The following is a 14,023-nucleotide window of genomic DNA, read 5'->3' on the forward strand; positions in this document are numbered from 1 at the left end:
GCGGGGCGTCCAGGAGCCGGGCGCCGGGCGGGCCGAGGGAGGGCGCCGCCCCGGAAGGCGGGGGCGGAGGCGGGGCGGCCGCTGTCCCTCCCGGCCCGCGCGCGGCGGGTTCAGACGGCCGCGGCCGCCCGGACGCGCACCATGGTTTTGGGCCCGCTGCGTCCGCTACCGCGGCTCCTGGTGCTGGGGCTCGGGCTGGCCCTGCTGGGCGCGGCGGCCGGGGAGCGAGTGCCAGGTACGCGGGCCGCGGGGCCCGGGCGGGGCGGGAGGCCGCGGGGCCGGGGAGCCGGAGAACGGGACTGAACTGGGGCGAACTGGGCGGACATGCGGATCCGGGCTTGGGCGGTCTTCAGACACCGCCTCCCTGGCCAGGAGAGGCTCATCCCGCTCCGGACTTCATCCGCAGTCCTGGCCTCAGTTTCCCCCCTGTTCAGAGGTGGGTGGGGGCGGCTTCTGTCCTAAGTCCAGACTCCGAAGTAGCGGGAGAAAGTTTGAGGGCGGCACGCACGTGAGGGTGAGAGAGCACGCCCCTAGCCTGTTCAGTGCCTGGTCTGTGTAGCCCCAGGGGTCGAAGAGCACGGGGGTCTGTACCCCCTATACCATGTGGGGTGCCCCCTTCCATCCGGTGACCTCAGTGCCCAGCTATGCGGGGGGAGGGACCGGGGTCGGGCCCGGTGCCCAGGAGTGAGTCATCCGCCGGCTGCGGGGGGTGTGTGTGTGTGGGGGGGACCTGACCGCCCCCCCCCACAGCGTCTCGCGCTGGGCCCCCCTCTCCCCTGCGCTGCCGAGTCCCGGTCGGGCCGTGCGGTCACCTGTGAGGAATGCGCGGGGAGAGCGCCGGTGACTCACGTTATTCGAGCCGGCCGACCCTGACCTCAGCCCCCAGAATAGCCGTGCCCCGCCCCAGCTCTGACCCGTGGCCCCCTCCCCAGGCACCACCCCCTGCTCTCGCGGCAGCTCCTGGAGCGCGGACCTCGACAAGTGCATGGACTGCGCGTCGTGCCCGGCGCGACCGCACAGCGACTTCTGCCTGGGCTGTGAGTGGGGGCGGGGCCGGGGCAGGCGGGCCGCAGATGGGAGCGGAGGGTGGACGGGGAGCAGTGGGCTTCAGATCTGGGGGGTTAATCGGGAAGGGGGGTGGGAGGCGGGGTGAGGAGCGAATCGGGGCGGGAGCCGCAGCGGGGAAAGGCTCAAGGGGGGGCGGGGCCGGTACCGAGAGGGGCGAGATCTAACTCGGAGCCCCGCCCCCAGGCGCTGCGGCCCCTCCAGCCTCCTTCCCTCTGCTGTGGCCCATCTTGGGGGGTGCTCTGAGCCTCGCCCTCGTGCTGGGACTGCTTTCTGGCTTCTTGGTCTGGAGACGGTGCCGCAGGAGAGAGAAGTTTACCAGTAAGTGTGCCAGCCCACCCCACCCCCCATCATTCCTGAACACCGCCCCTGCTCTTGACCACCCCTCTTCTTATCTTGCAGCCCCCATCGAGGAGACCGGCGGTGAGGGCTGTCCTGGCGTCGCACTGATCCAGTGACAGTGAGAGCCCTTGCCAGCACCAGGCCCCACCCACTCATCATTCATTGATTCATTGATTCATTCATTCTGGAGCCAGCCCCCTCACCCCAGTAACAGAGCCAGACTCTTCCAACCACAGGGGTGTGGAGATGGAGGACTGGTGAATCACCTCTCTGAGGCCTCGGCCCAGGCTTCAGAGGAGGCTTCCAAGGTGTCTGACTGCCCTGTCTCTGGCTCTAGGACAGGAAAGGAGACCACCTGGCTCACCAGACAGCTGACACTAAGGAACTGCAGCATTTGCACAAAGGGTCCCTCCCTCCACCCCCATGGCCTCAGGGCCAGGCTGACTCAGATGTGCTGAAATTCCACCCTGGGGTCTCTGTCTGGGGGGTTAGGGACCTGTTGCTAACACTAGGGGGCTGGCCCTCTAGGGGGGCTGGCCCTAAGACACTGTCCCCCCCAACCCCCAAAGGGGGGGAAATATTTATTTTGGGGAGAGAGTTTGGAGGGGAGAGAGAATTTATTAATAAAAGAATCTTTAACTTTAAATGGTTCGGAGTGTGGCATGATCCCCAGCCCGACTTCCCAGAGCTGGAGGGAGGAGTGAGTCAGCCGCGGGGGCGGGGGTGAGGCTCTGACTCACACATTCTCAATGCCTGAGCCCAGCCTGCCAGGCCTTGGCCAGGCCCTGACCGTTTTTTCCAGGGAAGATTTTGAGAAACCCCAACCATCCAGCACTCCAGCCTTCCCACCTTCCTTCCCAAAGGCCCCAGGGTTCCAGACTGAAGCCTTTATTTGCTCAGCAATCTTTATTCAGTTTCTAGGGGGGGAAGTGCCCCCCTTCTCATGCTCCTGTCCCTTCTGCCCCTCCCACCCCAGGGCTCTGTGGGATTCAGTGTCCTCCTCTGTTGAGGGTAGGTCCTGGGGCCCAGAGGCCTGGTCTGGAGAATACACGGAACAGCTGATCCCTTAGTGGGAATGCTGGTCTTCTCTGTTGTGGGGAGGGAGGGTGGGCAGTATTTCTGCCCACCAGCACTCAGAGCTCCGTCATCTCCCCAGTTTGGGTTGCAGGGTAGTGAGGGGTAGGGGAGTCCCCTAGCCTCAGCAGCCGGAGGGCCTCAGGGATCAGGTTCCCAGGGTAGCGCCAGAGAAGCAGCTCAGAGCAAGGGCTCCTGTTAAAGGAAATAACAGCATGGGGCTGAGGCTGGCCTGGAAGAGCCACCTCCCACCAGGTCCAGGTCCCTAAGAGCTCTTGGGCTGCCAGCACCTTCCAAGGAGCCAAGAGGGGAAACAACAGAGGTTGGCTAGAAGCTAAAAATAGCAGGATGAGGCAGGGCCTAGACATTGGCTCCAAAGATCGGGTGTGATCCTCCAGAAGGCCCAGCCGGTGGTCAGTGGATGGTGCCTACCTGAGTGGGGGCAGAGATGGGGGGAATGCCAGGGGGGAGCTGCAGTAAGGGTGGTCATTGTGCAGGCTGAGTCGAGAGAAGTGGGTGGCCATGTTCTCTTCAGAAAGAAACTGTTTGCGCAAGGGCTCCCTGGGGAGAGACAGGAAGGAAGACAGGCAGGCTGGGATATTCACATGAGTGACAGTCTGATGGGGACCTAAGGTGACAGAGGTCTTGTTGGGAGTCCCTCCCTGCCCCCAAACTCACTGCTCCTCCTCCAGGCGCCGCTTGGTGCTCATGGGCACAGCTCCTCGGAGAGGGGAGCTGGGAAGAAAAGAAATCCAGGTGCACCCCACCCTCTTGGCCCCATCCCCAGGATCTGCTCTCCAGTGCCTGCAGTTCTAAGCCGAGAAGCCCCCAGGCCATTCATCTCAGTTGACACCTAGTCACCTCCCTCTCCCAGGCCTGCCAGCAGCCTGCCTTGGAACTCTCAGCCCAGTCTCGGCTTATGCCCAAGCCTTGCCGACTTGCTCCACCGCCTGTCATCTTGCAGACCAGCCCTGAGCCCCCTGCCAAAGCTCCTGGGTCCCTGAGCCAGGCCCACCCGGTGCCCCTACACACACCTCACGTCCTGGGCTCGGGGCGTCCCCGACGCGGCCCGTGGGTCGCGCTGGGCCCGGCCTGGGGGGCCTCGTTCCAGGGGTTGCTGTAGAATCATTTGGGTTCGGGGTCCTGCGAACAGAGGGTGGGATCCGGGGGACAGGGCGGAGTCTCAGAGGGCGTGGTCCAGCGCGCGGGGCGTGGGTTTTGGCGCGCGCAACGGCGAGCTTCCGCGCAGGCGCGGAAGACGAGCGACGCGCGGCTGGAAGGCGGGTCGGGTCGGGTTGGTGGGTGGGGGAGGGGAATCTGGCGTAGCGGGGCTGCGGTGGGGCGCTACTTAGTGTTGGGAATTTTCGCGGCAGTCACCTGGGCTCCTGAGGCTCTGGGGAGTACTCGGCGGTTGCCTTCGCGCCGGACAGGCTGGCGGTGTTGGGGCCGTGCGGCGCCGAGAAGGGGAACCGCTCGCGGGCACGTTCGGACTCGTGAAGCTGCGTCGCGCTGAGCACTCTGGGATTTGTAGTTCTCGAGATGGAGCGCGCTGTGCCACACGCGGTACCTCTGGGTCAGGTGAGGCGGGCGTGGTGAGCGGCGCCTTCTGGGGTTTGTAGTTCATGCCCGGCTCGGAAGGGGCAGGCAGGGAGTTGTGCCCTGAGCCCTGTTTTGCGCGGGACTCGGACTCTGACCCGGGAGCGGGAGGGTAACCTAGTAGGATCTTAGGGACCTAATATGAAAGTGGGAGGGTAGGGATTAGAAGTCAGTATGTTTCTCTGTTCTGGGGAAACGGAGCCATGTGTTAAGCGCTTTGTAGGAGACAGTTGTCTGCGAAGCTTTAGGTGCAGTAGCTCGGACACTTGTGACCAAGTCCCCTGGGAGCTCCATATGACCTTGAGGAACCTTGGGGGCCAGCCTGGGTGCTTGCCAGGGTCCTGGTAGAAGTCTTGCCTCACCTGCCCACTTCCTCACCCTGTTCTTGGACCAACCCCTGGGCTATACGGGCAGGCACCCACTTGGTGGGGCGCCTCAAAGGCCGGCTGCGAGATCTGGGCTGTGGGAGAGCCCAGCAGGCAGGAGGGAGTCGGAATCTCGAGTCCTAGATGTCCCAGGTGGCTCTCATCCAGTCTCTCCCCACAGATGGAAGTGTTTCAGGCTCTGCAGCGGCTCCACATGACCATTTTTTCCCAGAGTGTCTCCCCCTGCGGGAAGTTCCTGGCAGCTGGCAACAATTACGGGCAGATAGCCATCTTCAGGTACCCTCACTCCTGCTTCACCACCCAGTAGTAGTTCTAGCACTTGTACTCTCTGGGACTGGTGCCCTCGGCTTCTGACTCTCAGGCTCCCCTCCTCTATTCCTTCAGCTTGTCTGCTGCTCTGAGTTCTGAGGCCAAAGAAGAAAGTAAGAAGCCAGTGGTGACATTCCAAGGTGGGTGCTGCCATTGTGTCTGGCTTAGAGAACCCCCAGGTAGGGGAGGGCAGCAGGACAGGGTCACTCAGGGTCTTCATTTCCATCTAGCCCATGATGGGCCGGTCTATAGCATGGTCTCCACGGATCGACATCTGCTCAGTGCTGGGGATGGGGAAGTGAAGGCCTGGCTTTGGGCAGAGATCCTCAAGAAGGTAAGGAGTGTGGAATTGGGGGACGGGCTGGGGTGCCTGGTCCCAGAGAGCCTCTGACCTCGTAGCATTTCCCTCCACCAAGGGTTGTAAGGAGCTGTGGCGGCGTCAGCCCCCATACAGGTGAGTGAGGGCCATGTGGGTAATGGGTAGAAGGTACTTGGGGGTGAAGGGACTGCCTCACCAGAGCTCACCTCGCTTTCTCTCTCCCAGGACCAGCCTAGAAGTGCCTGAGATCAATGCTTTGCTTCTCGTCCCCAAGGTCTGAGCCCTTTGTACCGGGGCTCTGCCCTGCCCAAACTTAAAGCCTTTTCCCTCTCCCTGTCCTGATTTGATGCTGACTTGCGATTCCACCCTTCCCTCTTCTGCAGGAGAATTCTCTCATCCTGGCAGGGGGAGACTGTCAGTTGCATACGATGGACCTTGAGACCGGGACCTTCACAGTGAGAAGGCCATGGAACTGGGGTGGTCAGGGCTGGATGGTCGTAGGGGCATTCTTCCTGGATCTCCTCCTGACACTGGGCTTCCTCTCGCAGCGGGCCCTCCGGGGCCACACAGACTATGTCCACTGCCTGGCGCTGCGGGAGCGGAGTCCCGAGGTGCTGTCAGGTGGAGAGGATGGAGCTGTGCGACTTTGGGGTAGGTTAGCGAAGTGTCCGGTTGGAGGGAAACATGGCAAGGGAGACTGGGGCGAGCAGGATGCTTCTCATGGTTCTTCCCGCACAGACCTCCGCACAGCCAAGGAAGTCCAGACCATTGAGGTATATAAGCATGAGGTAAGGGCACGTACCAGGCCCCGTCCTCCCTTTCACCGTCCTGGGCATCCCCTGTGTCTTCATCTCCTTCTCTCTTCTCCTCCTCACCCCTAGGAGTGCTCGAGGCCACACAATGGGCGTTGGATCGGCTGTTTGGCAACTGACTCAGACTGGATGGTAAGCGGGGCAAGGTGCAGAATGGGTGACCACTCCGGGCCCTGCCAACTGAGGGCCTATGCTCACAGTGGTTGGGGCCCCCCACCTTTCTGCCCAGGTCTGCGGAGGAGGCCCAGCGCTCACCCTCTGGCACCTCCGATCCTCTACACCCACGACTATTTTCCCCATACGGGTGCCACAGAAACATGTCACCTTCTACCAGGACCTGGTGAGGCCCTCTGTCTTGCTTCTGCCACCTTTGCCCAGTACCCCTCTCCAGTCCTGACTCCCTCCCTGCCCTCCAGATTCTGTCAGCTGGCCAGGGCCGCTGTGTCAACCAGTGGCAGCTGAGTGGGGAGCTCAAGGCGCAGGTGCCTGGCTCCTCTTCAGGGCTGCTTAGCCTCAGTCTCAACCAGCAGCCAGCAGCACCCGAGTGCAAGGTGGGTCCTGCAAGGGGCTGTGGGGGTCCAAGGGGGGGGGGTTGGGCACGTGTGTGTGGACATGCCAACCACTGCCTTCCTGCTTCCAGGTCCTGACAGCCGCAGGTAACAGCTGCCGAGTGGATGTCTTCACCAATCTCGGCTACCGCGCCTTCTCCCTGTCCTTCTGACCTCTGGCAACACCCCTTTCATCCATCCCAGGGATTTAGATTGCTTTTTTTTTTCCTTATTTTATTAAATAAGTAAATTTTTAGGCTATTGTTCCATGAATGTTCTTCTCAAGAATGGAGGCTAAGTTGGTGTCATGATTTTTATATATTACTGTTTGATCTTGATACATAAATACCCACCCTTATCCCTGCCCTGCAGCGCACCAGGCCCTTAGAAAATATAGACCTATAGAGATTCAAAACTCAGCTCTGCCTCACCTGCCCCGCCACCCACCTGGGGCCCTTGGCCCCCAGAGCTGGTCCCTGCTCCCAACGAGCCTTTGCCCAGCTTCCCGGGGTGGGGAGGGCACCAGCCCCCTCTGGAAGACACTCAGGGCCATTAGAGGAAAGGAAGCCAGAAGGCACTGGCGGCCCCCATGGCCCGGCCTTCAGGTCCTTCGGAAGAGGTTGCTTAGGAAGCCGCCGGCGGGCCCAGGACCCAGGCGCAGCGAGAAGCGCGGGGTGGCGCGGCGCGGGGCTGCTCCCGCCGCACTTAGCTCCTTCTGTCGTTGGGAGCGCAGCTGCTGGCCGATCACCACCTGCATGTCGTCCTGCGGGCGGGGCCGGGGGCCGGGGGCCGGGCGGCTCAGTCGGTCTGCTTGGCCGCGTGGCCGCGTGGCCGCCCCTCCCAGGCGCCGGCCCCGCCCCCGCCAGGCCCCGCCCCTCACCTGCCAGGCCTCCAGCTCTTGCGTCAGCGCCACCTTCTGGCGGATAGTGCGAAGCAGCTCCCGGGAGAGCGAGTCCCGCTCCAGAGAGACGCGGCCGAGCTCCAGGGACAGTTCCAGCGCCCTGCGGGCAAGAGGGGCAGAGAGTGGGCCCGGGGGTGGCGGGAGCTGCCGGACCCGGACGGGAGCGGTGCGGCTAACACCGAAAACGGTCGGAGGGCCGCTGGTGGGTGCGGAGGCTGGGGTGGACGGTGGAGAGGCTCACTTGTTCACAGCTTCGTCCCGGTCCGAGAGGGCTCCGCTGAGGGCCTCGTCGGGGTCGCCATGCGTCCGCAGCTCCTTCTGCCTTTGCAGCTCCTCCCGCAGAGACTGTAGCTCTGCCCGCTGCAGCGCGACCTGTGGGCAGGGAAAGGTGAGGAGGGGCAGCCAGGCCCTCCGCCAGCCCCACAGACCCTCCCCGCAGCCGCAGCCTGTGCTGGAGACCAAGCTGAGCCCCCCCGGCTGGCGCAGGGTGAGGTGGGGCAGGGTCGGTTGGGTGGTGTAAGTCTGCAGAAAGGATGCTGGGGGAAGCACTAGGAGGTGGGACCAAGGAGGGGAATGCGGTCCAGGAAGTCTTCCTGGAAGAGGTGGTGTATGGCCAGGTCTTGAAGCATGACTACAGGTTTGTTGGGATGAAGATAGATCCAGGTAGAGGGGCGCAGGCTCAGAGGTGTAGATGGGCAAGAGAAACTGGCATTGGGACGGGCTCCGCGTCCAGCGCTATGCTCCCACTCCCACACCTCATCCTGCAGCCGGGCCACTTCGGCCTCCTTCTCCTCTAGTATCTCCCCTGGCCTCAGGGATGCTCGCTTCTTGGGAGGCTCCAGGCTCTCCTCTTGGGGCGAAGGCTGGTGGCTGAACGCCTCTTGGATCTCGGGGGACGGAGTGTTCTGTTGACCAAAGGGATGGGTCAGCGAGGTGTCGGACCTCCTGCGCGAAGCGGGCGCGGCGGAGTCTACAGGGCACCGGGGCCGGGGGCCGCCAGCTCACCGGGGCAGCTCCGCGGGCGTCAGCCTTCGGGTCCTGGCCGCTGTCGAGGCTGTGAGCCAGCTCCGACTGCAGTGAGGCTCCCGACACGTCGGCGTCCCGAAGGCGCGACTCCTCCTCCAGCTCCGAGACGCGCCTCTGCAGCCCCCGCAGCGCTCTCAACGCCTCCCCCGCCTCGCAGCGCGCGCGCTCCAGCTGCGGAGGGACAGACAGGCGGACAGGAGCATGCGCAGTCCGCCCCGTGCGCCCGGCGGCCTCATCCCGCCTCGACCTGCTGGGGGCGCCGGCGCGCCATCGAGAGCCGGGCAGCCCGCGCGCCGTTGCGCCCCAGCAGCTGGCTCCTCTCCAGACCGCCGGCCCGCGGCCTTGGGCGCGCAGTTGCCCCCGGCGGATACCAATTTCCTCATCTATAAAGCAGGGTGCGGACAGGTGCCCTCGCTTTAAATTTTCCCATCACCCTCCCTCCAGCCCCGCCTCATCAGGTCACCTGGCCGAGTCCCTCCCCTTCCCCCAACCGGTTGGCCCAACTCGTTAATGGGTCATCCAGCGCCCTACTCGTGTCTCACCCTCACTGCCGCTCTCTACCATTCCCATCCCATCTCGCAGACAAGGAAACTGAGGCTGGGCGTCCCACAATAGTAAGACGGGGTGTTGGATGACGGGGTGTTGGGATAAGAGCCCATAATATTTGACCACAAAGACCTCAAACATTGGGCCATGCTGCCTCTTGTCATTTCCTTTTGCTCATCTCCACTGCCCCAGACCTAGTCCAAGTCCTGGTCATCTCTGGCCCCAGCCTCCGCCCTGGCCTCCCAAGTGCCAGGTTCTGATGCCCTCTAAAAGCATACCACCCCTGCTGAATACCCTTCTGAGGCTCCCACTTGCCCTTTGGCTAATGCCCAGGCTCTCCTGGCCCAGCTTCTGGGGCTCCCAGTGATCCAGCTTGGCCTCATCTCCCAGGAAGCCCTGAGGCAGTGGCCAATGCCCTGGTCAGATGCACCCACCCCGCCCAGCCCCACTGGTCACCTCCAGGCTATGCTCTCGCTTCTTGCGCCTCAGCAGCAGCAGCTCTTCATGGGTTGCCTGTAGCCTGCCCTGGCCCTTCTCCACCTCCTCACGCAGGCCCCGGATCTGGGCCTCCAGGTCCTGCCGGCGGCTCTGCAGCATCTGGTTCTGGGGAAAGACCTCAGGGCTGGAGGGGAAGTGCTGGGCCAGCCCCAGATGGCCCCCAGCCCCAGCTGGGACTCACCTCCCCTTGCAGACTCTCCAGCCGCGTCCTCAGCTCTGCTCCTGCCAGGACCTGAGCCTGGCACTGTCCCCGAAGGCCATCCAGTTCCCTCTGAAGCTCCTGCTCAGTCTGGGAGGCCTGTAGAGGGGAAGGCGGGGGAGGCCTCGCTGGTCCAAGCCTTACCACCAAGCCCAGTGCACCCACCCCCACACGGGGACACAGTCATCTGCCCTGGTCCTGCCTGGGGACGTGGGGTCAGCGTGCTCCCACCTGGGCCAGCTGCTGGCTGAGCCGGAGGTTCTGCTCGCTGAGTTCAGTGAGGGCCCGTGCCCGCTCACGCCCGCTGTCCTGCTGCTCTGAGCGCTGCTCCCCGAGCTGGGCCCTTAGGGCCTCCACGTCCCCCTCCAGCTCCACCGCTCTGGCCTCCCACTCGGCTCCCCGGGCTGCCAGGCCCTGGCGGAGCTCATGGTTCTCCTGCTGCAGCCGCTGTGGGGCCGCGACACAGAGTCAGGGACAGGGAGGTGAGGCAGTAAGCACGCAGACCCAGAGGGCGTCCGAGCGGCCCAGACAGGCAGACACGCCAAGCAGGGAAGCCAGCGGGAGGAGCAGGCAGGGAGCCTAAGGCAGAGTCTCGGGGAGGAGGGTTTCCCGGTCAGGAGGAGCTGACCAGGACTGGAGAGGAGCGGGGCTCCCCGATGCCCACTCACCTCTGGCTGCTGCCTGGGCTTCTGGAGCCGAGATCGCAGGCGCCGTTTTTGGCGTCTGAGTCTGGCAGAATGGAAGCCCCGGCCCATGGCCTCGCACACCGATGCTCCAGGGGCTCTGGAGGTTCAGCCTCTGCTCAGCCCCTCACCCCCAGCGCCTCTTGGCCAGCTCCCTCTAATTAACCCTGGCCAGCCCCGCCTGGGCTCCGTGCCTCTGCGTGCCCTCCCCAAAACCTGTCCAACCAGCAGGGGGACGCTCTTGGCACACCCAGGTCCCCCGCTTGGGGAGGCGGCAAGTGGGGGGGGGGCAGCTTCGCCCCCCCCCCCATAAACTCTCAAAGCAGGAAGGTGGTACTGACCGTATCGCTGCTGCAATTATTAGCAGGCGCTCCTGCCAGGCCTATTGCTACTGTTTTCCTGGTATCATTTCATTTAATCAACCACAGTTAGAATCGTTAATGTGCTTATTTATATATGAAAAGCCTGAGGCTCAGAGAGGTTGAAGGCCCTGCCCAAGGACACACAGTAAATTAGTGAGGCAGGGATTCCAACCCAGGTGGCCAAACTCTTAAGCAAATATCGGGGAGCAACACAGTTCTAGGATTGGACTCCCCAGGGTCAGGATCCAACTGTCCTGGATGGTGCCCCGCTCTGCTGCTGCTTTGTGGTTAGACAACTCCCTTAATGTCTCCAGGTTCCAGCCATGTAGCCACCCGCCCAGTGTTTCCTGAGCTCCTCCTGTTGTGGGATCTGGCTATCTGCAGTCAGTGAGACCGCCAAGCTCCCTGCCTCCAGCAGCTGAGTCTAGAGAGTCACAGGCAAACGGACAGGGGTAGGTTGGGGTCCTTTAAAGAGAAGCAATGTTCGAATTCACACCTAAAGCACAGGAAAGAAGAGGACTACACCGAGGAATGGCAAGTGCAAAGGTCCTGAGAACACACACAGGTTACTCAAGGCCCTGCAAAGAGGTCCTGTGGGAGGACAGTGGCGCAGCAGCCGAGGCCGCACTTGGGGACTGTCAGGCCTTGATGAAGAGTCTCAGTGTCATTGTAAATGTGATGGGGAGCTGCCGGGAGATTTTAGGCAAGGACCGAAGTGATCATATTTGCAATTTTTGGAGATCCCTCTGGCTGCCTTAGAATGGAGCACGGAGAATGGGCTCCAGGGGGCAGAGAGTGGAAGGGGGGACAATTGTGGAGGCGGGTGCGGGGCTGGGTCAATGTTGGCTGCGGCTAGCTTGGTAGCTGGAGAGACCATGAGAAGTGGGAGGATTAAGAATCTAGTTTAGGGGCAGCCCGGGTGTCTCAGGGGTTTAGTGCTGCCTTCAGCTCAGGGCATGATCCTGGAGACCCGGGATCGAGTCGCACATCGGGCTCCCTGTGTAGAGTCTGCTTCTCCCTGTGTCTCTGCCTCCCACCCCGTGTCTCTCGTGAATAAATAAATTAAAAAAAAATAATCTAGTTTAGAGGCAAGATCCACAGCGCTTGCACACGGGGGAGAAGCGAGGTCATGAGCTGCTCAGGCTCTGGTCCTGAGGTGGGAAGCCGGGATGAGGACCACACGTGATGGGGGCAGAGAATCAAGATTGCAGCTTATGTTGAGATGCCCATTAGGTGGCCTGGGGAGGGGGTGTGGGGCATAAGCTCCCCAGGCCCATCTCAGGGCAGTGGTTGGGGCTACCTGGATGCTGGAATCAGTGGTGCCCAGGGTGTTTAGGGGGCCAGATGTGACCCCCCAGAATAACTTTGTGGCTGAGGACAGCCTGGGCAGAGGGGGGATTTCTTCCTACATCACAGGATTAGGTGAGAGTCGGTGGAGGTAATGCATGGAAAGGGCTTCAGGCAGGGCGGGTGTTCAGTAACTGCTGGCTGGGGTTCTGCCATCCTGCTGAGGAGCCAGACCCAGGATTCACAGAAGGCCAGTGGCTTACCCAGGGTCACACAGCCAGGCAGAGTCTGAACCCACATCTGGACTTGACCTCAGAGCCTATGTCCTACACCATGGAGAATACTCCCAGGAAGACAGCCCAGTCCTGAACGCGGTTGCAGGCATCCCCTGCCTGGCCGTCCTCCCCCTGCCCACTGGCCTGGAGCCTCCTCCCTGTCCACTGCCCGCTCCCCACCCCCCGCCTGGCCCTGCCCCTGCAGCCAGCTCACTTCCTCACGCTCAGCGTGCTGGGTGCTCAGTGTCTCCAGCTGCCGCTGTAGCTCCTCATTGCGCTCCAGAAGCATCTTGCCAAGCTCCGCGGCCAACAGCACATCCTTCTCCTTCTGCTGCAGCTGTAGGGCCAGGTCCTCAGGCTCCTCTGGCCCTGGGCCCCCTCCCAGGAAGGAGTCCCTCCTTTCCAGCACAAAGGGGAAGAAGCCCTCATTGCCACTGGGGGAGGCACCTCCTGAGAGCAGCCCTGACAGGAAGCTTGGTCCTTGGGGGGAGCTCATGGCACCTGCAACATCTGTGGGCACAGGTGGGTCAGTGGGGACAGGTAGCTACAGCACACTCTACTCTGCAGCCAGGGGGACCTGCCCCCTGCTGGTCAAGACCTGGCCCTCTCCGTCCTGCAGCCAGGGCTTCCCTGGGCCACGAAGGGTTAATGATCTGTATTTTGGCCACCCAGCTCCGTTAATGTCCCTAGGGTAAACTGAGGCAGGGAGCACAAGGAAACAGCTGCCTTTGGCAGACATCCTCTGCCCCCAGGTAACTGTGCCCCGGTGCCCCAGGACCTCAGGTGCTGAGAGTGCCCCCCCAATTCCCACACCTCAGCTGTTCTGGCTCCCAGCTCCTCAGCAGCAGGGAAACTCTTCCTAGAAACCAAGTTCTCAGAGACTCAGGACTCGGATGAGCGCAGCCCCTTCCCCTCCCAAGAATACCGGCCTTGGGAACGCAGGTGCGCAGACCCGGTCCTGCCATTCTGGAGTGTTGGCCCCAGTTTTCCGGGGCCCAGGTGGCAGGCCCAGGGCAGGGCCAGGTAACAGGTTGTGCCAGCAGAGTGCTGCCTGGCCACTCCAGGTTTCTGTTTACTTCCCGGCCCGCCCTGGGGGACGGCAGCCTGGTGGCACTCTCCGGGGGCTGCTCAGGGCCCAACGGTCCAGGGTCTCAGGGGGAGACCACACAGCAGACTTCCAGGGCAGGGCCCCCCTCCAGCCCTCTGGAAGCCTCCCACTCCCTACACACACGCACACACCTGTCCCTCCTCCTCTCGCCTCTCCAGGTGACCGAGCCCAGCCCTACCCGCGGGACCCGTGGTCCAGGTAGTCCCAGCCCAGCGGGGACCCCGAGTCTCCCTGACGCGGCCCCTGTGGACCCCACCCGCTCCGGAGTCCCGCGGGCGACCCCTGTCCCCCGCCTCCGGCACCGAGCTCCCGGTGGGCACCCCGACCCAGGCATCTGGGCCCCTAGCTCCTCGACCCCCCAGCCCCCAGCCCCCAGCCCCCAGCCCCCCGTGCCTGAAGCGCAGCGACCACCGCCTTCCCGCCGCCGCCCCCGCTGGCGGGGTCCAGCAGTCAGGCCAGGCCTCCCCGTGCCCCGGCGCCCGCGCCCCGACCCTGCCAGCCCGGGGCGCCCCCCAGGCTCTCACCCGCTGCCGCCGCCGGGCTCCTTCCAAGGTCCCCGCGGTCCCCGATCCCCTCTTCCGGAGGCGGTGCCAGGTGCCGGGCTGGCGCAGGTGAGGGGGCGGTGCCGCGGGCGGGACTGGGGCGCCCCCTGGCGGCCCGAATGGCCGGGCTGCGGCCTGCGGCCTC

The 14,023-nt window shown here is 63.3% G+C and overlaps 4 protein-coding genes across 8 annotated transcripts; 2 read left to right on the forward strand and 2 right to left on the reverse strand.

Annotated features, from left to right (window-relative positions):
- Positions 1-89: 89 nt before the first annotated feature.
- Positions 90-2,053, forward strand: TNFRSF12A (TNF receptor superfamily member 12A). Its single transcript, XM_055340586.1, has 4 exons — positions 90-235; positions 933-1,037; positions 1,252-1,386; positions 1,468-2,053. Exons 1-4 carry the CDS (start codon positions 142-144, stop codon positions 1,521-1,523), a joined length of 390 nt encoding a protein of 129 aa, XP_055196561.1. The 5' UTR covers positions 90-141; the 3' UTR covers positions 1,524-2,053.
- A 241-nt stretch (positions 2,054-2,294) lies between these two features.
- HCFC1R1 (host cell factor C1 regulator 1) lies at positions 2,295-4,674 on the reverse strand. 2 transcript variants are annotated; one of them, XM_055340584.1, is made up of 5 exons: positions 3,859-4,674; positions 3,516-3,624; positions 3,160-3,216; positions 2,914-3,042; positions 2,295-2,676 (listed from the first exon to the last, which is right to left on the reverse strand). In XM_055340584.1, exons 1-5 carry the CDS (start codon positions 4,103-4,105, stop codon positions 2,541-2,543), a joined length of 678 nt encoding a protein of 225 aa, XP_055196559.1. In that variant the 5' UTR covers positions 4,106-4,674; the 3' UTR covers positions 2,295-2,540. The 2 variants fall into 2 exon arrangements, with proteins under 2 accessions (XP_055196559.1, XP_055196560.1); XM_055340585.1 differs by lacking the exon at positions 3,160-3,216 and having other exon boundaries at positions 3,859-4,672.
- Positions 3,921-6,724, forward strand: THOC6 (THO complex subunit 6). Of its 2 annotated transcripts, XM_055340583.1 has the most exons (13): positions 3,921-4,059; positions 4,624-4,739; positions 4,848-4,912; positions 5,003-5,106; positions 5,189-5,226; positions 5,317-5,365; positions 5,475-5,546; positions 5,640-5,742; positions 5,830-5,879; positions 5,973-6,035; positions 6,133-6,243; positions 6,320-6,454; positions 6,544-6,724. In XM_055340583.1, the coding sequence occupies exons 1-13, from the start codon at positions 4,021-4,023 to the stop codon at positions 6,622-6,624; spliced, it is 1,026 nt and encodes a 341-aa protein (XP_055196558.1). In that variant the 5' UTR covers positions 3,921-4,020; the 3' UTR covers positions 6,625-6,724. The 2 variants fall into 2 exon arrangements, with proteins under 2 accessions (XP_055196558.1, XP_055196557.1); XM_055340582.1 differs by having other exon boundaries at positions 5,475-5,742.
- Positions 6,725-6,750: 26 nt separating this feature from the next.
- Positions 6,751-13,951, reverse strand: BICDL2 (BICD family like cargo adaptor 2). Of its 3 annotated transcripts, XM_055340579.1 has the most exons (10): positions 13,861-13,951; positions 12,443-12,738; positions 9,853-10,068; positions 9,604-9,720; positions 9,381-9,527; positions 8,358-8,549; positions 8,108-8,257; positions 7,594-7,724; positions 7,332-7,452; positions 6,751-7,214 (listed from the first exon to the last, which is right to left on the reverse strand). In XM_055340579.1, exons 2-10 carry the CDS (start codon positions 12,722-12,724, stop codon positions 7,053-7,055), a joined length of 1,518 nt encoding a protein of 505 aa, XP_055196554.1. In that variant the 5' UTR covers positions 12,725-12,738; positions 13,861-13,951; the 3' UTR covers positions 6,751-7,052. The 3 variants fall into 3 exon arrangements, with proteins under 3 accessions (XP_055196554.1, XP_055196556.1, XP_055196555.1); XM_055340581.1 differs by lacking the exon at positions 9,853-10,068; XM_055340580.1 differs by lacking the exons at positions 12,443-12,738; positions 13,861-13,951 and adding an exon at positions 10,290-12,341.
- Positions 13,952-14,023: the final 72 nt, after the last annotated feature.

Source organism: Nyctereutes procyonoides, unplaced genomic scaffold, assembly GCF_905146905.1.
Source record: "Nyctereutes procyonoides isolate TBG_1078 unplaced genomic scaffold, NYPRO_anot_genome, whole genome shotgun sequence".
NCBI lineage: Eukaryota > Metazoa > Chordata > Mammalia > Carnivora > Canidae > Nyctereutes > Nyctereutes procyonoides.